The following is a 25072-nucleotide window of genomic DNA, read 5'->3' as shown; positions in this document are numbered from 1 at the left end:
ATCTGTGGGTCTCTCTGTTAGTTCCCATCTGCTGCAAGGACAAGTTCTCTCCGATGGAGTCTCATTCACTGGGCATATTAACCACACTTGAGGGCACAGGAGTAGTTGGCCAACACAAAATGAAGTAAAGAATATGTTTTTAGACCTTTGTCTAATATTGTTTTTTTTTAAAGATTTACTTATTGCTATATATAAGTACACTGTAGCTGTCTTCAGACACACTAGAAGAGGGCGTCAGAATTCATTACAGATGTTTGTGAGCCGCCATGTGGGTGCTGGGATTTGAACTCAGGACCTTCAGAAGAGCAGCTGGTGCTCTTAACCTCTGAGCAATCTTTCCAGCCCATCTAATATTGTTTTATTTGGGCATTCTTTTTTTTTTTTTTTTGGTTTTATTGGTTTCTTGTTTATCTTAATTTCTGTGTGTGTGTGTGTGTGTGTGTGTGTGCTGTGGGAGGGTTGTATATTTTTTTTTTTTAAAGCTAGAAAAAGAACATAAAGTTTGGTGAGTAGGGGAGTGAAGAGGCTATAGGATCAACATGGGAGGGGAAAATGTGATTGAAATATGTTGTATGGAAAGGTTTTTTCCAAAAGAAAAAAAGAGTGACAATGGTGGTTATTATCCCTTAAATAAACAAGCGAGGACTGGAACAGTTCTCACCGAGAAAGGACTCCACGGTGGGCACCTCCCCAAGCGACTCCAGCAGCTCATTCAGAAGGTCACTTTTTTCAGTGGCAATGGCATCCTGATGTTCCAGCAGGAGCTAGACACAGAGAGACAGACACACAAGGCAGTGGTCAGTCCCCACACATCCCAGCCGGGTCGGCAGACACAGAGCGACAGACATACAAGGCAGCGGTCAGTCCCCACACATCCTAGCTGGGTCAGTAGACACAGGGCGATAGACACACAAGGCAGTGGTCAGTCCCCACACATCCTAGCTGGGTCGGTAGACACAGAGCGACAGACACACAAGGCAGTGGTCAGTCCCCACACATCCTAGCTGGGTCGGTAGACACAGAGCGACAGACACACAAGGCAGTGGTCAGTCCCCACACATCCCAGCCGGGTTGGTAGACACAGAGCGACAGACATACAAGACAGCGGTCAGTCCCCACACATCCTAGCTGGGTCGGTAGACACAGAGCGACAGACACACAAGGCAGTGGTCAGTCCCCACACATCCCAGCCGGGTCGGTAGACACAGGGCGACAGACACACAAGGCAGTGGTCAGTCCCCACACATCCCAGCCGGGTCGGTAGACACAGGGCGACAGACACACAAGGCAGTGGTCAGTCCCCACACATCCCAGCCGGGTCGGTAGACACAGGGCGACAGACACACAAGGCAGTGGTCAGTCCCCACACATCCCAGCCGGGTCGGGCTGTGGTAGCTTCCCTCCACTCTAGGGGCCAGAAGTCAGGGAGGTTGCTGTGAGGTTGGGTCTTTCTGTAATACCAGAGGCTACACCCATGACATGTCACCAACATGACAGTCTAAACAGGAGCTGGAAAGGACACCAGTGAACACACCAAAGTGGAGGGGAAGAATCCATGAAGCCTCAACCCACCCCAGAACTAAGGAATGTTTAGAACAGGAGAAATAGTCTCCCCCAGGGAAGAGCACACTGATGTGCTGTCCAACACCCAAGGCCAGCCCTGAAATCATACAAATAACCTTACACAGACTGAGTAGGTTATATTTAGGAATATACATGTATGTATATTACATGCATTCAGTAAAAAAGAAGAGGCCATGAATTTGAAAGAGAGCAAGGAGGAGTATTTAATGTTTGGAGGAAAGAAAAGGAGAAAGGTACTTTTATTATAAGCTTGAAAATACATAAAGTTTATAAAACAATTTTATTTTTATTTTTAATAGTGTATTTGTGTGTGTGTGTGTGGGGGGGGTGTTGTGCATGTGAGTATAGTGTTTTTAGAAGGTAGAGGAAGTACAGGCCGTTGGGAACTGAACTTGGGTCCTCTGCTAGAGTGGAACATGCTCCTAGCCACTGAGTCATTTCTTCAGCTCTGCTTAGATATTAAAAATAATTCTGATGGTTATTAAAGTTGTAGACACAGGTATACTGCTTTAACTTTTGCCTCACAGGGAAATGCCAGTGGCACATTAAGAAACCACAGCAAGGGGTGGAGATGTAGCTCTCTTGAGTGCTTGCCTAGAGTGCATGGAGCCCTGGGGTTGGTCTTAAGCACTGTATTACCTGGGTGTGCTGGTGCAGCCTGTAATCCCAGCACTAGGGATACAGAAGCAAGAGGATCAGAAAGGATCAGAGGCTCAAGGTCACTGGAAGGCTTAAGGGCAGCTTAGGCCTTTTGAGTCTAATTGGAATCATCAGCCAGGTCAAAATGGCCACCAATGGAGAGACCTACCTCATGTCCATTGTCTCCTTTGGGGAATGGAAATGGTTTCTAAAAAATTGACTTTGACAAGCTCTGCTAAATTAGAAAGCTAACAAAAATTGGGCTGCGTTCTAAATAGATTACAAGAGACCATGATCCAATACACCCACTGTGATGGTTTGCCTATGCTTGGCCTAGGGAGGTGTGTTGCTGGAGGACGCCTTGTTGGAGTAGGCATGTCTCTGTGGTAGTGGGCTTTAATACCCTTGTCCTAACTGCCGGGAAGCCGGTCTTTTCCTAGCTGCCTTCAGATGAAGATGTAGAACTCTCAGCTCCTCCTGCACCGTGCCAATCTGGTTGCTGCCATGCACCCACTTTGATGATAATGGACTGAACCTCTGAACCTGTAAGCCAGTCCTGATTAAATGTTGTCCTTATAAAGTTGCCTTGGCCATGGTGTCTGTTCACAGCAGGAAAACCTTAACTAAGATGCCTTAAACGCCACCCCCCTTGACTCACCCAGCCTGTGCATAAGGAGTCACAGTCCTGACTTCCCATTTTATTTACCAATCATCTTCAGATATTTGGAAAAAAACTAAAAAAGGCTGAGGATGGTCCCCAGACCCCAATACAGGAGTTGGTAAAGATGGCTCTTGAAGTCTTCCTGACAGGCTCTGCTACAGCAAAAGGCTACACTCCAAATCCAAGCCTTGGCAGCTGCCCTGAGGCCCACAGCAATCCAGAAGAAGGAATGGGAGAGATTTACCAGACTCCATCCCACCAGGGTCCAGCCAAAGTCAACTCTGCCAATAGGGGCCTGTTTTAAATGTGGCAAGGAAGGACACTGGTCCAGTCACTGCCCCAACCCTCAGCAATCTACCAGGCCGTGCCTCTTCTGCTGGCAACCTGACCACGGGAAGTCAGAGTGCCCCAATGAGGGCTCATCCTCTGTGCCACGCATGCTACAGAGGTCCAGTTCCATCAGCACAGGCATCTCAAACTCTTCCTGCCTTTAAGCTCCTTGGCTTGGTGAAGGACTAATGTCATCCAGGGACTTCCCTCAACCCCTGCAGAGTTCAGGGTGATGCTCCAGTCCAGGTAGTGGGTAAGCCCATCACCTTCCTGGTAGACACAGGGGCCACCTTCTCTGTCTTGACTGCCCACTTGAGTCCCATGGTTACATTACCAATTTTTGTTATGGGAGTGGACGTGACCCCCTCCTCCCCATTCCACCCAAGAATATGCCGCTTCCCTGTATTCTTGCTGGACTGTTTTTCTCATATTTTCTTCAGGTCATGCCCATCTGCCCAGTGCCTTTTCATGACTGAGATATCCTCAGCAGTTTGGAGCCACCCTCTCTCTAATCCACACAACCTCTCCTGACTCTCACAGATCCCTACCTCAGACTGTCCCTACCCTACTGGGTCCTGTCTGCCCCCAAGTACAGGATATCTCCACTGTGGTAATTACTACCCACCATCAGCCAGTCTTCGTTTGCCTTAAGGACTTCCTCTTTCTTCCTTTCCAGACCCCAATTTCCCATTTCTGAGACCCACCATTGTGGTCTCAAGCACATTGGTACCCACCTCCCATCTCAGGGATGAGTGATTCCTATGACTCGCCTGGCAACACGCCCCATCTCCCTGTACGTCAGCCCTCTGGTGCTTCCCAATTGGTTCAGGACCTCTGCCTCATTAATGAGGTCATCCCAATCTACTCAGTGGTTAAGACCCTACACCCTCCTCTCTAACATTCCTCCTACAACTTCCTGGATCTAAAGGATGCTTTCTTCACTGCCCCCATCCACGCTGACTCTCTCTTGCCTTCACTTGGGAGGACCCTGATACATGGGCAGAGAGATGGCTTACATGGACAGTTCTCCCTCAGGACTTTCAGGAGACTCCACATTTCTTTAGCCAGGCCATGACCCAGGACTTCTTTGACCTTAATCCTAATACATTTCTTCAATATGTAGATGACCTCCTATTTTTCAATCCTTCCCAGTCTCTGTCCCAGAGGGCCACCTCCTTGTTTCTAGACTACCTTGGCTCCCTGGGATCGTGTCTCCCTATCTAAAGCTTAACTGTGCTCTCCCACCATAATATATTCGGAGATTCAACTTAGCCAAGGTTCTAAGATCCTCACCACTGACCGAGTGTAGATTCTGAGAGACCTACAGCCCCCATTTTTGAGCCTGGTGGGATTCTTTAGACATCTGAGCACCAATTTTGCTATGATGGTTAATCCACTATACCAGGCAGCCAAGGAGACCTCTCAACCACTGTGTTATAGTTCACCACTATTTTTCCTACTCTGGGAATCCCTGCTCATCGCCTGCACAGGCTAAGAAACCCCATTTGTTCTTCTTCCCCAAATCCCACCCTCAAGAAGAAAATTCTGTGCTAACACGTCATCTCTACATGTCTCTAGAATTTGTCACTACCCACCCATAATGCACACCCAGGGGCTCAGCTTTTTACCTTGTATGAGTATAATCCCAACTCATAGCTTACAGGTCATCACCATGAGCCCAAGACCCATAAAGCCTGTTTGAGCCCAGGCTTGTGACTTCACTGACCTTCATCTATAAGACTGGTGAACCTGCCCGAGAGCTGCCTCTCAAACCTGCCTTTATACTCTACGTTTGGCTTGAATGGTTCATTTTGTTGGCTGAGAAACCTATCAAGATTACCCTGGAACTGGAGTTACAAATAGTTGGAAGCCAACACATGGGTGCAGGAAACCAGACTCCCGTCCTCTGCAAGAGCAACAAGTGCTCCCAACCTCTCAGGCATTTCTCCCGTAATCCATACCCTCCTTTAAAACTAAACCAAAACGGGGTTCTGAGGACTGAACTTGGGTCCCACTGAACTACACCCTCTCCCCTACCCCTCTGTGAAACAGAGTGACAAGGGCTGGGTGTCCTTCCTGGTTTTACAGGAAGTGCTGTTGCTCTTGAAGATTCAGTAGAAGTGCTGGGGGCTGAAAACAGGAAAGACAATAAATGCATCTGTTTCTCTTTGCATTCCTAACTAAGTTGAAACAGTGTTTCTAGGTTACTGGCAGCCCTGGGGTCAGGAGACAAAGGTCCTAGTCTCAAGCTCCTAAACTGAATCATAACCATAAAGCCAGTCCTTTTTCTTTGCTGCGATATTTATATACCATCAAAGCCACTCACTTAAACTACACCTCTTAAGCCTGTTCACAGCCTGTGCAGCCATTACCAATGTCAAAAACTTCCTGCCTTTTTAAAGCTAAATAGTCCCTTTTTGTGTGTTGGTTTTGAAGATATGAGTTTCACTGTGTAGCTCAGGCTGGCCCAGAATATACCAATTTCTGATCTCAGTCTTCCTAGCACAGGGCTTACCAGTGTGGGACCACACAACTGGCTTGTGATACATTTCATTCTTTCATTTACTGATGGATCCTTGACTAGTGTAGATGGCGCTGTGTGACAGACTTCTTGAACCCTGTCTTCCAGTCTTCAGGTGCACATGTGGAAGTAGAATTGTGGGTCACGTGCTACTTGCAGATTTTATTTCCAAGGAACTTCTATATTTCCATGGCAGCTGCATCATTTTATACTTTGTTTGTTTGTTTATTTATTTATTTATTTATTTATTTTTGGTTTTTTCGAGACAGGGTTTCTCTGTATAGCCCTGGCTGTCCTGGAACTCACTCTGTATACCAGGCTGGCCTTGAACTATGAAATCCACCTGCCTCTGCCTCCCAGAGTGCTGGGATTACAGGTATGCGCCACCACCGCCCGGCTCATTTTATACTTCTACCAATACTGTATACAAGGGTTCTGCTCTCCTCCTATCCCTGCCAACACTCTCCCTTCTCTGTTTTTTCCAGCCATGCAATGGGTCAGAGATGGGATCTCACTTTGGCTTTGATGTAGCTTTCTCCCATTATTAGTGCTATTGAAGTTTTCATTTGCTTACGGACCACCAGTGTATGATCCGTGTACCCCAGTCTTTGGCTCATTTTTCCATCAGGTCTTCTGACTGCTATTGAGTTGCAGGAATCTTTCTACCAGACACATCCCTTGCAAAGTCTTTCTCCTATTCCATGGGCTGCCTTTTGTGCTGTGTTGTTTGGTGCCTAGCTCTTATATTAAAACTGGACCATTTGAGCCAGGCATGGTAGTGGGGCATGTCTTTAGCCCCAGCACTTGGGAGGCAGAAGTAGATGGATTTATGTGAGTTTGAGGCCAGCCTGGTCTACAGAGTGAGTTCTAGGGCAGCAAGGGATACACAGAGAACTCTGTCTGGAAAAAAACCAAAACCAACCAACAACTAACCAACCCCACACAAAACCCAAATGGAATCATTTCTCTTCCCTACACTGAGAGTTAGAGGATTGTGCATTCTGGAGGCAAAACCCGTGCCAGATAGAAGAGTGCAGTTATTTTTTTTCTTACTAACTCTTAGTTGCAAAGTTAACTTTTTGATGGAACTAGTCACAATAACTGTCAACTTTGGTGAAGTTCATTTCTTTCTGTTGACTTCTATGTGTTTTGTGTCTTATCTATAAAATCACAGCTTATTCCAGGGTCATGAGAATTTACTTTATCTTATTCCAAGAATTTTATACCTTTCACTTTTACATTTTCTGTGATTCATTTTGAGACAGTTTTGTTTGTGGATAGAGTTTTTGGAAGGGATCTAGCTTCATTCCTTAGTATGTGGATTTAAAGTTATCCCAGCACCATGAAAAACATTTGTTTTTCAATTTTAGTGGCTTAGCTTCTAATTAAATGTATTAACAGTAAAAACAGGGCATATTTCTGGACCATAATTTTTTTTCTCATACGGAGACCAGAATGGACCATAAATCTTAATTATTCATTCTTTTGTCAATTTAATACAATCTCTTAATCTGTAAAATTAATGAAAGGCTGTTTCCTTAATTAATTAATTAATTAATTAAAAATTTTTTGGTTTTTCGAGACAGGGTTTCTCTGTGTAGCCCTGGCTGTCCTGGAACTCACTCTGTAGACCAGGATGGCCTCGAACTCAGAAATCCACCTGCCTCTGCCTCCCAAGTGCTGGGATTACAGGCATGCGCCACCATGCCCGGCTTCCTTATTTATTTTTGAGACAGTATTTCTCTAAGTAGTTTTGACTGGCCCAGAACTCACAGCAATCCACCAGTTTCTGCCTCCTGAGTGCTAGGATTACAGGCGTGCGCCACCACCGCCCGGCTATGATGAATTTTCTTAACAGTTCCCTGACACTTGTTAATCGGGTGGGCACTGGCTTCTTTCTTTTCTCTGTCTCACTCTCTTCTTTCTCTCCTCCTCATCCTCCTCTATAAATAATATTTTTATAGTGTGCGGTAGCCTGGGACATGCTATGCAAACCAGCCTCATGCCCATGGTAATTCTCTTACCCCAGCCTTCCTCACACTGGGATTAAGCACCACACCAGGAGCTAGCTGACTGGATTTTTAACTGAAGAGTAGCCTCAGATGCAGAGCTTCAAGGCGTCTGTGTTCATTGTACTTCTTTTCTTTTTTAGTAAGTAATTTATTTTTTTCACTCCATATTTTATTCCCCCCTCCCCAGTCCACCCTCCGACGGTTCCACATCCTATACCTCCTCCCATACTAATTTTCTTAAAGGAAGGGTCTCATGTGGTGCAGGTTGGTCTTGAAGTCAGTATGCAGTCTAACCTACTTCTGATCCTCCTGCCTCATTTCCCTGCGCACCGAGGTTACATACATGTACGGCCACATCCCATGGATAAAGTGCTGGAGCTCAGAGAGTGTTGGGAGAGCAACCAGTGGGGCTGGGTGCCTAACCACAGCACAGTAAATTTCTTCTAAAGAGTCTGTTTATGGCAAGGCAGGCCGGTTTCTCATGATAGGCATAACTAAATTTAAAGTAAAAGGTTATGCATTGCTTTTATAAAGTGAGTAGATTCAAGGCAAGACACGGACAGAGAGACAGTATAAAGACAGGCAGAATCTTGAACTGTGCCCTCCCCTTTTTTTGGTGGAGGAGTTAGAGAAGAAAATCCACAGGATGATGAATTTATGTTCTAGTTCTCTTTGGAGACAGGCCAGCCGATTTGGCTGCTATCTTTGAAATGGAGGATTTATTACAGGTAGCCAGTGTCTACCCTTTATCCTGTTAATTAGAATGTAAATCATTTCCTGAAAAAAAAAATCTGTCTTAAAGAGCAGATGTTGAAGTTCTGTGTTTCGCAGAGGGCCAGGGGCGAGCACACAGCCATGAGCTTGGCAGGTCACACAGCTGATGAGCTGTGTCTGCCACAGACGCCTCCTCACTCAGACAACAGACAGACTGGGCTGTGACGCACTGTCCTGTTACATCTGCTCCCAATCCAGCACAAAGGCACTTCAAGTCAGTCACCAGCCCAGTCCCCAGGACTTGTTCTGTTTTCAATTCTCATTAGCATAGGAACAGACTCTTTCTCTTTAAAACCCATTAGTCTAAATGAACTCAGTAACATTGTTTCTCTGCCACCCGTGAGAAAGAATCTCACTCTCAAAGGGAATGTCCCACTACTTCTGCATGTCGACATTCCTTCCTGCAAGTGTGCAACCAAAATGATCATAATTATTTAGGATAAATAATGTCCCACCATAGGGTCAAATATGAAATGTGTATGTTTACTTATTCATTACAAAGTTCTCTTTGGAAGCAGTTCATTGCTGGACAGAAGGTTGAGTAACTCAAATCCACTCATTTAACTGGTACATACTGAGCGCTTGCGGCAAACATGAGACAAGTCCCCTGTTTTAGCCATGCAAGACAAAAGTCAAAACTCAGTCCTTCTTTTCTCCATTCAAGCTGGGAAAGTGCTTCACAATGTGTCTCGCCTTCCCAGCAGCCAGTGAGCCCCAAGTCTAGATGGTTTGAAGTACTGGGTCTGACTTTTGAAGGTTAGGTGCTTATGATGTAACCTCTAGTGCTGAGTACAACACAAAGCCGGATTTCTTCTTCACTGAAATATCTAGATTTCTAGAATGCTGGTGTGGACATGAATCCCTGGGATCATTAGGATGCAGGTTTGCATCTGGGTAGCCTGGGGGTATGTTTTTGAGCCATCTCAGGACCCTGTTTAGCAAAGTTTAAAATTGTTCATGAAAAACTTAACCTTTTCAAAACTCAATTCCCAGCTGAGCTTGGTGGCTCCTATCTATAATCCTACCACTTGGGAGGCTAAGATATGGAAGATCATGGTGAATCTGAGGCTAGCCTGAGCTACAAAGTAACTTCTGGGTCTAGCCTGAGCTACGGAGCATTGTCTTAAGCTCCTCTTCCCCATTCTGGCTGAATTAGGTGATGATGTGCTACACTGTGGAGGTGCATGCCAGTGTGCATGAAGGAGGCCGGAAACAGGAGGATTTTGAATTTGAATCCCTTTAGAGCTAGCTAGCAAGTGACAGTCTTGCCTTGAAAAACAAAACAAGACAAAAAAAAAAAATCCCACAAGCCAAACTTAATTCCAATTGCATTTGAAAGCAAATTAAGCTCCAATTAGGAATACAACCTCTGGTGCCTAGTTTCTCTTTATCATAAAGGATGGAAAAGCCATCTGAGACGTCCCAGTTCCTTCCTGGACTCGTCACTGCGGAGTGCAGATGGCTGATTGGGATGCCTGCATGAGAACTCCACTGTGACACAGCACAGAATGAAATTCTAAGAAACCTGGTTTTAAAACAATGGCAGCCCATCTCCTGATGGGGGGAGGAGGAGGGGGTTCCTTATCTGCCAGCATAGCCGTTTCCACCCCACCCCCTCTCTGAGCAGCTCTTCACTTCCTGACCTTTTGGCTAAGATTAAGTGATGTATATCCTGGCATCAGAAGAGGGAGAACAGTCTATCTTCACCAGAAAATGACTGCAAAAGTATAAAGCACTCCCGAGAGGGGAAGCAGGCTGGTCTAGACAGCACAGCTCTGGTGGGTGAGGGAATCCTGGGCCTGTGCTTCTCCTGGGTTTAAATTGTTCCTGTCCCATGTTTTATTGCAAAGGTTTACTGTCTTGCTTGGGAATGGTTTTACTAAGATCTGAGAGCCAGGGAATAATTATGGGAGAAGCTTACTTTGGCCCTACTTACTAGATGTGTATTGATGATTTCTTCTATTGAGATATAAATAACTGGTTTGCTGACGGTCACCAAGTCTGTGTACTTATCCATATTAAACTTTTCTTCTGGTTCAGGGACGTCACATGCTTCTTGAAAATATTTCCTAGAAATAGGGGGGAAAAGAGGGTGTTAAGATAGAGTCAAATTTGTGAGTAACTTTACTAAAATAAGTTTTGAAATGCTGGCTAAAGCACTCCCTCCCCCTAAGCTTGGGGCACTTGTTATAGTAGCTTCCAGGGTGGCTCGCTGGTGCTTGACCATATTTCTGGACCTCAAACTGATCCTTAGACAGGAAGAGATAAATGTGGGCCTTGGTCCTGTGGCCCAGTATGATCAAATCATGGATGTGATTTCTTAACAATGTTATAATTTTTAAAATGACCTCTGGAATTCCAATGAAAGTGTTAAGATGAAGAATTCTTTGGGGTTGGGGAGCTGGACCAATGGCTGAAACATGAACACCAGAGTGTGTATCTCAGACACCACACACAGGTGTGGTGGCATGTGCTTGAACCCATACTGATGGGGAGGGAGGCAGAACCAGACAGCCTAGCTAAACTTCTGTGCTCTGGGTTCAGTGAGAGGCCATGTCTTAAAGTAGAAGGTGACATAGGAGGACACCCAGTGTCAACCTCTTTCATCCAAATGCATGTGCATACACATGCACATGACCCACACAATGCACCCACACATGCTTAATATACATACACATGCAAATGACTATTCGTGTGTGTGATATGTATATATGTAGTATGTGTGAGTGTAATACATTTGTGTTTGTATAATATATATGTGTAATATGTACATGTGTGTATTCTATTCTATACAGTTTCAAATGTTTCTTACGCCTGAAATTTTCTATGATGTTTTCTAGGATACCTGAGACTCCTGTACTAGAACTGATTTCTCCCATCCTAGCCCTGGGTTTGGTGGGGCAGCCATGTTTTGGAGGTTATCATACTCCTCAGTAACAGTAGGTCTTCCTCCTAGGTTTTGCTTTAATTGTTCATGGGGTGTTGAGGAACAAAGAGAATAAATACCAGATTAAATATGAGTGAAAGAGAAAAAGGTTGCATTTAGGAGGATAATCTTAGGAAACAGGGGACTGCCGGGGACAACAAGCAAAAAGGAGCCAGGAGTGCTAACGAGTACCTTTATCCCTAGCACTTGGGAGACAGAGGCAGGCAGATCTTTATGAGTTTGAGACCAGCCTGATATACAGAGTGAGTGCAAGGCTAGCCAGGGCTACATAGGGAGGCCTTGTCTCAAACCAACACAAGAAGGAAAGGGAAGGAAGGGTGAGAACACATTGTTTCTCCTTGGTGAAGAGAACTAAAATTGGCTCTGAAGATGTGGAAACTTCTCACTGGGGAGGGGATTTTGGACAACCTCCTCATAAATGGGCACAGACTCTGCACTGAGATGGGAATCAGTAGAAAAGCTGTGAACCCAGAGGACTGGGAAGTCCCTGTCCAAGCATGGAGGGCAGAGGTCACACTGATGTCACGTAAATTCTATAATCTGCTGCAGACAAGATAGCAGACACAAGGCAAGATGGAAGTGTCTGTTCAGAGCTTCCAGATGCACGAGTGGCCTTTTGCAGCCGCTTTCCTTCTCTGTCCCCATGGCATCATTAGTGACAGGATTTGAACAGAGAAACAGAGGCAGTAGAATTAAATCTTATGTGCGTAACGGAGATGGGCTTCAGGAGAGGGCAGGCGTATTCACACAGGATCACCTATAAATATAAAGGCTGGGGTTCCCCCAGCCTTCCCAAAGGAATCACATCATTTCCTACCATTGTTGCAGAGAAAGCAAATTCTTCCCAGTTGAAAAACAATTTGGGGAAAAAAAATAAAGCTATCTTAAGTTCAACAAAACAGAATCGGTTATTTTGAGTGTCTTATTCTAAATACTACGAGTGCATCCCACTTGAGGGAGAGTGTTTGATCAGAAGCACAGATCCTAAAGCAGGAAGGACTCAGTGTAGTGAGGGGGTGGGGTGGGAACAAGGGGCCTGCCTGGGAACATCTTGTCTGTTCTCCTGGCAGCAGCTGGAGGGCACGCAACCTGGGGGGCAGGGGTCGGGTTCCTGCCTTCCTCAGTCGGCTCAGTTCTAAGTACAGAATGAGATTCTTGTCTGACCTCCCCATGTTCTTTAAAAGAATGGCCCTTCTCACCTGAACTGCCGATAGGTCTCTGATAGATAGTTGTTCATTGATGACAAATGTTCATTCTCTCCCTCAAACAGCTTGTTGGAGGCCGCATGTTGCAGAACCTTCGCCACAGATCCCAAGTTTCTCCTTTGGTTGGAATTGATCTGCCCTCCGGCTGTCATGTCAATGATATCGAAGCCATCGGGAGCCACAATGGCTGGATTCATATATCGGTAGTATAGGAGGTTTCCAACAATCTGTACAAGGGAAAGGGGCATCTTTAAGAGACAAATGAGCTCTGGTTGCTTTTTATCTAAGTATACATTCATTTTTTTTTTTAAATTTCCATTTTCTGTAAGCGTGGGTCATTTTCAGGCACGAATCTTTTTTAGCTTTTAAATTTTTAAGAATGATATCTATCTATCTGTCCGTCTGTCTACGTGTATGCATACATACATATCATGGTACACATTTAGAATTCAAAGGACAGCTTGTGAAAGTTGATTCTCTTTTTCTACCATGCGGGTCTTGGGGATCAAACTTAGGATGACAGACTTGGTGGCAAATACCTTTACCCACTGAGCCCTCTCACCACCCCTACACCACTCCTTTACTAAGTATTAGATGAAGGAGGTGAACACCACCACATGCTAACATTATATGTCACACAGTTCTTTACAGTGAAAAAATAGGCTTATGACCCTCAAACACTCTACTACAGAAACTTGCAATGGTGTCTAAAGTTTCTAGATTAGCCTCAGTGGACAACAACCTCCACAGTCACTACACACAGACAATCTACAGCTGCAGTCACACAGGAGGAAGAATGCTACACAACCGTCCCTTGGCCATTCTGGCTCAGAACCCCCCAGAGAAGCTGAGGTGAGGTCGCCCTTGAGAGTCTACCTTCAACAGCTCTTCTTCTGTGGCATCGGGGAATTTCTCACGGATCGAGTTCTTCAGGACTTTGGCTATATACCTCAATCCATAACTATACGTGGAGCAGATGACAAAAGAAAATAATGGAAAAAGGCTAAGTGAGCAAAACACAGCAACTTGTTCCAGTCAACCAAAGCTCAGCCTAAAAATTCAACATAAAGTGAGATGCGATGGAGTCACGGGGTTTCCGCTGCCGGAGTCACAGGGCTTCTGCTGCTGCTAACACCTGAGCGCTGTGTGTGGCCCCAGCCAAGGTCGTGCGCCTTCATCAGAGGGTGCTATGAATTAAAATCATTGCACAGGCCACCTTGTACTTCCGTTTTGTGTGTGTGTGTGTGTGTGTGTTTAATTTTAAGATAGAGTCTTGCTATATAGCCCAGTCTGGTTTCATAATCATGATCACCATGCCTGGCTCTAGATCATAATGTTAAATAGCAAACTCGACACAAGGGAAAATTCCTGTCTTTACTCCAAGGGCATAGGTAATATTCCAAGAACTTCAGCAAAGACTAAGTCACTATGAATCAACTCACGGCAACAGATCGAGGGAAGAAATGATGGAGGCCAGGACTTTGTCGGTGACTTTCCTCAGGTTTTCGATAGATGCCTCCAGTTTATTCTTCACCTCCGGGTATGTGAGGGCTTGCTCTGTGGTCACGTCATAAGGCAGCTTGCTGAAATACAACACGGGCACTGAGGTACACGTACGAATGCCAGCGTCCCACAAGCTGGCTCTGCAGTCGAGCTCTGTGGGATGAACTAAAGGTGGCCATGACCCCAGCGACACGATTTTGCTAAGACACACACAATGCACCTTCCATTACTGATGACTTGAGAAGGACTCGAAGCATCCCTTCTAGCTCTAACAGAGTGATAAAGAGTGGACCAGGTTATACAGACTCAACTAACACTTTCTTCCTCCCTCCCCTCCCCCTTTCCTGTTGAACCTATAGCCTTGTGCATGCTAGGTAAACGCTTCACTACTGAGCTACAACCTCAACCCCTATTTTCTTTTTTAAAGTTTCTGAGGATCTCACACAGTCCAGGCTGGCCTTTACGTTACTCTGTAAGTGAGAATGCCAGTTAATTTTCTGTTACTGTGACACAACATGACCAAGACAACTTGCGAAAGAAAACACTTAATTTGGGGTTCAAGGCTCCTAAGGGTGAGAGTCACAGCAGGGAACATTGCTGCAGGAAGCCATGGCACTGGAACAGCAGCTGAGAGCTGATATGCAAATCAGAAATCAGAGATAGCTAACTGGGAATGGCATGGACTTTTGAAGCCTCAAAACCAATTTCCAGTTTCTCACCTCCATCAAGGCCATTACCTCCTAATCCTTCCCCAAAAGTTCTACCAACTGGGGACCAAGTATTTAAATACGTGAGTCAACTGGGACCTTTTTCCTTCAAACCACCACAGAGGCTAGTCTTAAACGTCTGATCTTCGTGCCTTTATTTCAGAAGTATTAGAATTGTAGGTGTGTTCCATCAGGCCTAGCTTCCTTTAAATATTTTATGCATTAAAATTCTTATGCTCTCATTGTAGCAAAAAGAAAAACAAAACCAGACAAACAAACAAAAATCTGCATATAAGCAAGTTAGAAAATAGCACTGATTCTTTTTCATATCTTAGAAAATGCCTTGCCAAGCCCTTCTGTATATGAGTGTATAACTTCGTACATCTGAGACCCTTGAAATCTTAGGTATATGCATATACGGACCAATCCTTTTTTAAAATGGGTTATTGGTCTGAAGTATAAAAGAAAGCTATAACATGACCATATGTCAGTGTCAACAAATACAACTCTACCACTCCAACAGGTACTTACTCCATTATGTGGTATAAACACATTTACTAAGTAAACCCCAAAGTAAGTATTTTGAGTTCCATGACTTCTCACTATGACAGACAGTGCTACGACAGCCACCCACAGGAGTCTCTGTGCTTCTCAATTACTTCACAAGGCATCGTCTTGTATGAAAACAAACGCTTGGGCCCTTAGATCACAAACTCCCCCCAGAAGAACCGGCAGCCTGGCTGCTTACAGCTACTGAGGAGGAACTGACAAAGAGTTTTTGGTCTAGCTTTTAGAAACACAAGGAATCAGCACAGAATGGGGTTAGAGGAGCTGAGATGGGGAACAGCTGCTTCTGAAATGTGAAAATGTCATTATGAAGAGGAAGCTGGGTTCTCGCTCAGCCAGCCAAGGCTTGCTTACTGCGCAAGCTCGGGGGTGCCAGAGACCAGGGGTGGAGGGCTCCTAGAATGAAAGGCCAGAGATGCTGGCGAAAACTTGTAAATCCCAGCTCTGGAGCAACAGAGACAGGAGGATACCCAGAGTTCACTGACCAGCCAGCCTCCCTGAACTGTGAACTCCAGGCCAGTGAGACACCCTGTTTCCAAAAAAGAAAGTAGACACGTGTGTACACACATACACACACGCCTAGGGATTTGAACAGCATAGGTATATTAAGGGAAGATTACATTTCAGATTAAAACATTACTTTTGATAGTAACTCCTTCCACCCCTTTAACAGGGCTTAAGAGTATATATGTGCAAACGAACACGAGGGGCTGCAGAGATGTCTCAGAGGTTCAGAGAACCAGTTGCTCTTGCAGAGGACCCAAGTTCAATTCCTAGCACCCGTATTGTAGGATACAACCATCCGTAACTCGAATTTCAGGGAATCTGCTGTCCTGTTCTGACCTCTCTGGGCACCACGCCCATACATACAGTGAAGGGTAAAATACACACAAAATTAAAATAAAATAAAACAAGCCAATAATCTTTAAGAATTAATGATTACGAGGCATAGCTAAGGCAGCCCCCCAGGGCCTCTGTTACCTGGCCTCTCCGGTCTGTGTTTCCAGTTGGTTCACCCAAGCCTTGTACACCTCTACAGGGTTGGTGTTGATGACCAGGGCCTTGTCCTCAATGATCTCTTTCACCACTGGCGCCAGGAGCTGGCGTAGGGTGTTCTGTCCCCGGGCACCTCTGTTGAAGCTGACAACCATCTTGATGACGGTAGGGTTGCCTGTCACTATGTCTTGTACCTGGTCCACCTTTGACCTAAAAAAGCCCAAGCCAAGACAAGATAGTTGGCTTCTTTGGAGAGAGTTTTAAACAAGATAGACCACACCTAAGAGCTCTTCGGGGAGTTTTATTTTTCTTCATATGAAACAGAATTGGTAACAGTTTCAACATGAGCTGCCTGTTTGTAAGATGTACATTTCTTACCGGAAAGGCCTGGAAAATTAAGTCACAGCTTTGGTCTCATCCTATAGGGAGGGATGAGCTACGAATGGACCACAACTAAGATAGCTGGTGACACTGTCCCTCTGGTCACCACGGGTGACACTGTCCCTCTGCTCGCCATGGGTGACACTGTTCCTCTGCTCGCCACAGTGACATTGTCCCTCTGCTCACCACGGGTGACACTGTTCCTCTGCTCGCCACGGGTGACACTGTCCCTCTGTTCGTCTCGGGTGACACTGTCCCTCTGCTCACCGCATGTTGACGTTTTTCTTGGTTAACAAACTGCCTTGACATCTTCAGATCCATCTTAAGTTCACTGCCAGGTGGCATCTGGCTGCATCCCACAGCCGAGCTACCTGGCTCTGAAGATCCCCTTGGTCTAAGTCTCCCTCCTCTGTACAGTCTATTCGGGTCTTTATTGGACTAGCCATTCCTCCTTCATAGTTGAATATTCTCTCTCTCTCTCTCTCTCTCTCTCTCTGTCTCTCTCTCTCTCTCCTTCTCTCCCCTCTCCCCACCACTCTCTCTCTGTAACAACTCTGGCTGTCCTGAAACCCAATGATGACCTCAAACCCACAGAGATCCCCTGCCTCTGTCTCCTGAGTGCCTAGATTAAAGGCGCATGCTAGCACCACCCAGGCCTCTTTTCTTTTTTTAACCAGTTGCCTGAGCTAGTAAGATGGATATGGTAAAGTCAGTGATCCAGTCAAAACCAGGTACTGATCCATCAAAGCCTGGTATACTGTCCCCTCATTCACTGGCACACAGAGCTTGAGAAAGTCCTCTCTTTGGGATCTGTCCTTAGATCTGAATTTTAAATCCACACCTCCTTCTTAGGGACCACTTTGAAATTTAATATTTTTGTTTTTATATTTTTACCAAAATGTTCGCTTTTGTTCAAACTCAGAGTTTTAGACACACAAACTATGACTGGCCTCATCTTTCTGACTTGTGTATCTTTATTTCATTCAGTATATATACACTTTGCTTAGATTTTTTTTTCTCAAAAAAAAAAATCAATGTGGTCCAAAATCTTTTATACTGGTAAAGAGAGAGGCTGGAGACAGGGCTCAGCAGGTAAAGGTGCTTTTCGCTCTTCCATAGGACAAGACCTATGTTTGGTATTTCACAATGGCTTGTAACTCTAGTTCCGGGGATCTAATACCCTCTGCTGACCTCTGTGACACACACACACACACCACATCATAGACACACATATACAACCTAGACACATACCATATATCATAACATACCATATTCACACACACACCACACATAAATCAGACATACGCACCTAGACAGACACACAAATACATTAGACAAACACACCTCACACACCACACACACACACACACACACCCCGAGTGAATCTTAAAATAAGGAAAGGTAAGCAGAGCCCCAATATCTGGCCTTCCCTCAGGGTTTCCAGTGCCATGGACCCAGCCTAACTTTGCTGCTTCACCGTGGCCACACAAATCTACCTTCTTTCCTGCAGCTGTGGATGTTCTGCTTCTATCCTTTCTAGTTCTTACAGAGATACCTCAAAATCTGGGCAGACAGCTGGTTTCTCATAAAAATTGAATCCAGGGGCTGGAGAGATGGCTTAGTGATTAAGAGCACTGACTGCTCTTCCAGAGGTCCTGAGTTGAAATCCAAGCAATTACATGGTAGTTCACAAGCATCTATATGAGATCTGATGCCGTCTTCTGGTGTGTCTGAAGACAGCTATAGTGTACTTATAATCAATCAATCAATCAATCTTAAAAAAAAATTGCATCCAGCTGCCCTTTCCTCCACATCCCTCTGGCCTGGCATGTGTCACGCACTTAGCGCACCGCACTGCTGGGCACTATGCCTCTCCAGTGGTTGTCTGCAGGTGCAGGTGCCCAGCTTGTATGCTTCAGAGGTCCCTAAGGGCTGCCAGGGCTTGTAGTTCTGGGAGGTTACAAAAGCAAAAGAGCCACTCTTGCTTGGGACACTTCTCATGCATTTTGGAGAACTTATTTATTTAGGCACCTATATAATTTTTATATTAACCGAGTCAAAAAAAAAAACCACATCAGGAAAATTTGCTTAAATTCTAATAAGAAAGACTAACTGTTCAGCAGAGATCATAACCTGTGCCGTACTTGTTGAAGATGCTGCTACTCAGAATTAGAAGGTAATTCCTCTCACTGACTTCCAATAAGCTTCTGGTTTTCACGTCTTGGAGACACAGACAATAAAAGCTGATTCCATTGGCTCCCCTGTAGGAGAAATCTATACCTAATAGCTCCAAAAAACCTGAAATTCAACTATCAATCAAAATTACATTGCAATCCCATAAAACTTGACACATTTCAACTGTAGTTTGAATGTAATTCTACCGTAAATCCCATTTAAAGTTATGTACATCAGCCTGAGCTAGCCCACCGCTAACAAGAGGAGCCCTGAGCTAGCCTACCACTATCCAATCTTGGTACTTTCCCATGGAATTTATACCTACTTGATTTCTTCCTCCAGAGCAGTTTTGAAAAGCTTAAGCAGCAGGTACTCCTCCCTCTGATTGGAGGCGTAATTGTACAGTGTGAAGATAACCGTGTCCATGAATTTCGTTGACTTGTTCTGTGGCATCTGGAAAATCAGCTTAGCCAGGTATGAAGGTTTGGTCTACAAGAGAAGAGGGGAGCAGTCAGTCCTGCGGGCTAGAGGCTGATGTATGCGAAAGCAGAGTGTGGTATCTGATTCTCTGAGTCATTTCCACGACTGAACGCGCCATGAGAAAGAGGTCCCTAACGCACAGCCTCTGGGAGAGATCAGCTAATATTATTCTAACTACAGTGCAGGAAGCTACATTTGAAAGTTATAGGACGTAAGTGCTGCTTATTACATGGTGTGTTTGCTAGAGTCATCTTTTATACATTTTGTACTTCTAACCACATAGTATATTGTTTATTATAGAGACACAGAACACGAGGTGGGCCCATGGAATCTGAACTGAGGAGAAAGGAACAGACTCGAGAGATTGATAGGTAAATACAGGGAAACACACACCACTTGTGTCTAGAAGGACAAAGAAAAGGCCCCGCTCTCACATGGAGACGGGAAGCCAGCTCGCCATGACATTTATAAGGTGGCAGTAAAGGTGGAATGGCTGGGGATAGGGTGGTGTGGTGTAGTGAGGAGAGCCAAAAAGAGAAATCTCAGAAAGAACATGAGTCAAAACAATGAGCCCTCCCCGCCCCCCCCCCCAAAAAAAGCAGGAGTTCAAGAGATTGACAGGAATTTAAAGATAACAGAGTTCCACAGAAGACAGTGAAACTAGAGCCAGCCCTTGGTCTAAGAACCTCCTTCTGGCAGCTATGCCGACCAGACCAAAGTTAAAAGAGGAAACTGTGTACAGTGGGAGGAATTCACACAGAAAGATGGACTGCTCTTCTTCCCACTGCTGGTGTGAAGAGAGAATGTTCAGCTAACATACGAGACAACTAATAGTCACTCAGGATGTCCTAGCTGTGTGGTCTGAAGGTTTCCAAGAAAAACCAGGTTCTGGTTTGTATTGCTACTCTGATTTAGTTTTGAGATAGAAGTTCTGCGCACAAAATACCCAGGACACTATTTTCTTTCTAATTTAAAAACATTTTTTTTTAAAAAAAATGTCTATGTGTGTGTCTGCTTGCCTGTATGTGCAGGTGCTGGAGGCCACGAGAGGGTGTCAGATACCCCAGAACTGCAGTTACAGATGCCAACTCAAGTGGATGCTGGGAACCCAACCTGGGTCATCGCCAATGTTCTTGACCACTGAACCACCTCATCTCTCCAGCCCAGGACAGTGTTTTCTTCACAGACTGCTAGCCTCTTTTCTACTGATAACTAAATGTAGGTATTGTGATTTTTAAAAATGTATTTCTTGTGTAGCTCAGCGAGAGACACAAACCTAAAGGAAACCTCTCCTGACTGGACTGCTGTGGTGAAGAGCCCTTACTAAAGTGTGATCCCAGGATGACAGGAGTCCAGGCCATTTTCTTTCCTACCATTTCATCACTGGCCTGGGACTCAAGGAGAGGTAAAGGCCTGGACCACACACGGCTGAGGAGTTCCTCCTGTCAGCGGGCAGGTTTTGTAGGCTGAAGGCTGATGCGGTCATTGTAAACACTTTCCTGGGCTTTTCAGTGAACATCCGTCACATTATAACGGGAAAACAATACAATTCTCGGTGACTTCACTCTTCCCTCTCTTATAGCAGAAAGTCTATCAAAGTTTGAAAGCATAAAGAACCTACAAAAACTTGTAATTTCAGAGATACAAGAAAAAAAGTTGACAGGTGTTTAAGGTCTAAACACTCAACCATGGGTGGACCACTACTCTAAATCGGACAAGCAAAGCATCTTGGCTTAAGGTGGCCGTGGTGGAGGTGGGGAGCGGGAGGGACTCTTCCCTGAGGGAAAGGTTACCAGGTCAGCAGCGGACTGCACAGGCAAAGCTGAGCAGGGACATTTTTCCTCCTATACTGCCACACAGTGGCCATCAGAGGCACATAGATCCATTTGAAGACCTCCAGTCTTGCTGTTTGGATTTTCCGTGGAGCTAGCACATGTTTATAGCTGTGCAGTGACTTCTCTCCAGGCAGCCAATCTCAAATCACGACTCATTCAGTTCACAAAATAAAGCCATGAAAATAATGACGTTAAAACAGCCCCACCTCTCTGCTCCTGTCTCCCAAGGGAGGAGGAGGTCTGGCCTTGGTACAGTTTTGCTTTTCTAGTGACTAGTTTTTGTCTTTGGTTGACATGAAATCTAATAATGGTATGCTGAGGTCATCATGATGATATTCACGTTGCTTCTGCAGATCACTGAGGTGCAGTGCAGCTGTGAAGGGAGCAAGCCTGGTGGCGTGCTGCCTACGTGCTACCTGCTGTTAACTGGTTGGGTCTGAGGTTGTCATCTGCAGTATGGGAACAAGGACTTTCCTTATCCTGATGCTCAGGGCTAGACCAAGAATTCAATGAGTTAATCTATGTAAAGCACCTAGTGTGACAGTTAGTAGTACTTAGTAAAGGCGTACTAAGCTATTATTATACATGTTATACTGAGCTGTTGTTATGCTGTTCACACAGAGCATGTAACTATGCTGCCAGCTGGAGCATGGGCAAGCATTCGTGGCGTGAGACATGTTGTCTACCCACGAGCCACAGTGAAGGAAGACGCGTGCTCACCTGTAGAAGGTAGAACAGTTGCTGGTAAGACTCCAGTGTTTTCCGTCTCTCCTTACTCAAGCTTTTAATTCCCTGGTTGTCAGTGTTATTCAGTATTTCTATTTCACCACCTTTTTTCTTATTCAGCTTTTTTCTGTGTGAGATTACATCCTGTGAAGAATTTTATGACATCATTATTTTTACCTTGGTATTCTTTACCACTTTCCTACACGCTCTCTCTTCCTCCCGGACCCCCTCCCCATTCCCTTTCTCTCTCCTGCCCTCCCCCTTCAGTGAGTTTTAATAGGAATGGCCCCCATAGACCTCAAGTGTTTGAATGCTTGGCCCATAGGGAGTGGCGCTTTTAAGAGGTGTGGCCTTCTTGGAGGAGGTGTGGCCTTGCTGGAGGAAGTGTGTCACTGTGGGAGCGGGCAATGAGGTCTCATATGCTCAAGCCCCGCCCAGTGTGGAACACATTTTTCTGTTGCCTGTAGATCAAGATGTAGAACTCTCAGCTCCTCCAGCACCACGTCTGCCTGTCTGCCGCCATGCTTCCTGCCATGATGATAATGGACTGAACCTCTGAACTGTAAGCCAGGGCCAATTAAAATTATTTTTTTTTTAAATAAAAGTTGTCACAGTCATGGTGTCTCTTCACAGCAATAAAACCCAAACTAAGAGACACCACAACGTGCATTTTCAGCTTCCCTCATCTGGAAGTGAAGGAAGAGAGGACATTAAGTAGAAGAGCTGCACCTTGTGGGTGAGCTCAGACTTGGCCTCAGACCTTTACAAAACTGTGCTTGTTTGTTCTGAGGACTTAATGCAGGCACCAGGAAACTAAGTGGAGAAAGAGCACTCTTCTTAAAACCATGACGGTGCAACAGCTAGATACCTACATCCGCGAGGGAGGAGTCAGATCCCCACCTCACAGCGCAAGGACCTCAAAACAGAAACATAAACAGGAGCAGAAATGACCAACTCCGAGAGAGGAAAACCAGCCAACAATTTTGACTCTGGACTGACAACAGTCTCTCCGCTATAACGCAGAATACAAGCTACAAACGGAACAACAAAAGAAGCCATCATCAAAACTAGAAAGTTCCATGACTTTACTGGATGAGAGAAAATGCCTGCAGAATAGACAAACGAGCTCTTACTACTAAAATCTAGAAAGACCCAGAAAGCGAAATGCAATGCAAAGGGCCAGAGCGGGTGCTTCCTGCACATGATGCTAAGATATGGGTGTGGCTGAGATGCATGAGACACTCAATGTTAGTGCCTTGTTGTTCTTGTTCAGGGAGCAAGATCAAAACTATGATCTGTCACTGTTTTCTTTTCCTGGATTTCTTCCCAAAGTTCCCTTTAATAACAGAAGAAGTCATCCTGTTCCGATACGGTCTTTTCCTTTACTGCAAATCATTTTCCTACCCTTAGTCTTCCATGCCACGTTTTAGTGGTTACTTAGTGTACACGTCAGGCTAAATTCATGGTTGAAACAGTTAATCTTCGGGATAGCCTAGGAGGACGCCTCTGGCATGTCTGTGAGGGCGTTTGCGGGGCTTAGGCAAGGAGGGAAGACCCAGCTTCACTGTGGTGGTACCAGCCCAGAGGATGAGTCCACAAAGAAAATAAAACAGCAAGTGGGGACAGTGGGTCAGCACCTGCGCTCCCTCCCTCTGCTTCCGGGCTGTGGAGGGGGGGGAGCAGCTGCTCGTCCTCCTGCTGCCTCAGCCCTGTCACTGCCACACTGGACTATGCCCTCAAACTGCGAGCCAAGAGGAACCGGTCCCCAGAACTAAACTGTCAACATTTTTCCAAAGCAGAAAGAAAAGTAACTAATTCACTGACCCTCAGTTATCTGGTGTTAAAAGTTGTTCCTCATTTTACAGTCACATTATATGCAAACCTCTGCTGTTCTAACCTTGTCATCAAATTAAATACGGAACTACCGGTGATAAGGCTCTATATTTAATAATCGCCAGTTTAGCTTTTAATAAATGTTGGGTCAATATTTAGTGTTTGAAAATATGCACAGAAGAGTGAAAGTTTTGCAGGGAGGGACAGAGTTTCATCTGTGCCCCGTGCCTAATCCCCTGTGGTAAGGCAATTCTTCTGCCTTAGCCTTCCCAGGGGCTGGAATTACCTATGTACAAGTGTTCCTGGCTCAAAAAATTAAGTTTATTTCACATAGCTATCAATTATTAATGAATACTCTTAATAAAACAAAACCAAACCTTAAGCATCTATAGAGATGTGGGTATCTGTTACATGATTATATTTCCACAGATACATATTGTTTAAAGTATCTGCTGATTTGAAACTAAGCCTTTATGCCTTTATTTTGAGATGAAAGGCATTTCTTGTTTATAGAAGCTATAAAAGCATTCTGAAAGACCCTTCAGGATCCATTACATTCCCAAAGTTCTCATGCAAATGAAAAATGGAAATAAGATCAAGTGGTTTTCTTTCTTTTTTTCTAGAGATGTAACAGGTTGTAGTTTTATCTTTGAATATTTAGAAAACAGAATGAAGCCGGGCAGTGGTGGTACACATCTTTAATCCCAGCACTGGGAGGCAGAAGCAGGCAGATCTCTGAGTTCCAGGCCAGACATGTTCTACACAGAGAAACCCTGCTTTGAAAAACTAAAACCAACCAACAAATGAAACACCATATTGGATTCCTAATGTTACAAACTGCCTTCTTTTCTTTTCTTTCTTCTCTTCTCATCTCTTCATTTCCTTTTCCTTTCCTTTTCTTTCCTTTTCTCTTTTTCCTTTCCTTCTTCTCCTTCTCACCTCCCCCCTCTTTCTTTCTCTCTCGTTCTTTTTCAACTCTTTCCATGTCATCATTATCAGTCTAGAGTCTGAGGGTAGGATATTCACATATCTGCTTCCCAGGGGTGTCCTGTGGTTACCATCTACCACCATGTGCTAGACCACTGGAAACTGGCTCTCTAGCTCTGACTATCCAAGGTCCCACCAAGCTTCCCTATTTCAACTTCCCTTCTTGGCCTATCAGCTTTGTAATAATGGATGTAGTCTATAGGAAAAGA

General features: G+C 45.0%; 1 protein-coding gene across 1 annotated transcript in view; it reads right to left on the bottom strand.

Annotated features, from left to right (window-relative positions):
• The window catches only part of Iqgap2 (IQ motif containing GTPase activating protein 2), a 276532-nt gene that overhangs the window by 21710 nt on the left and 229750 nt on the right, over nucleotides 1-25072 (bottom strand). The window contains exons 22-29 of the mRNA XM_052159382.1: nucleotides 22038-22187; nucleotides 19328-19491; nucleotides 16432-16656; nucleotides 14116-14256; nucleotides 13550-13634; nucleotides 12668-12900; nucleotides 10458-10590; nucleotides 662-764 (exon numbers count right to left, since the gene is read on the bottom strand). Of these exons, the coding sequence (XP_052015342.1) occupies nucleotides 662-764; nucleotides 10458-10590; nucleotides 12668-12900; nucleotides 13550-13634; nucleotides 14116-14256; nucleotides 16432-16656; nucleotides 19328-19491; nucleotides 22038-22187 (1234 nt within the window). The remainder of the gene's footprint in view (nucleotides 1-661; nucleotides 765-10457; nucleotides 10591-12667; nucleotides 12901-13549; nucleotides 13635-14115; nucleotides 14257-16431; nucleotides 16657-19327; nucleotides 19492-22037; nucleotides 22188-25072) is intronic.

This window comes from Apodemus sylvaticus, chromosome 16 (genome assembly GCF_947179515.1).
Source record: "Apodemus sylvaticus chromosome 16, mApoSyl1.1, whole genome shotgun sequence".
Classification (NCBI taxonomy): Eukaryota; Metazoa; Chordata; class Mammalia; order Rodentia; family Muridae; genus Apodemus; species Apodemus sylvaticus.
This window is presented reverse-complemented; position numbering and strand designations above follow the sequence as displayed.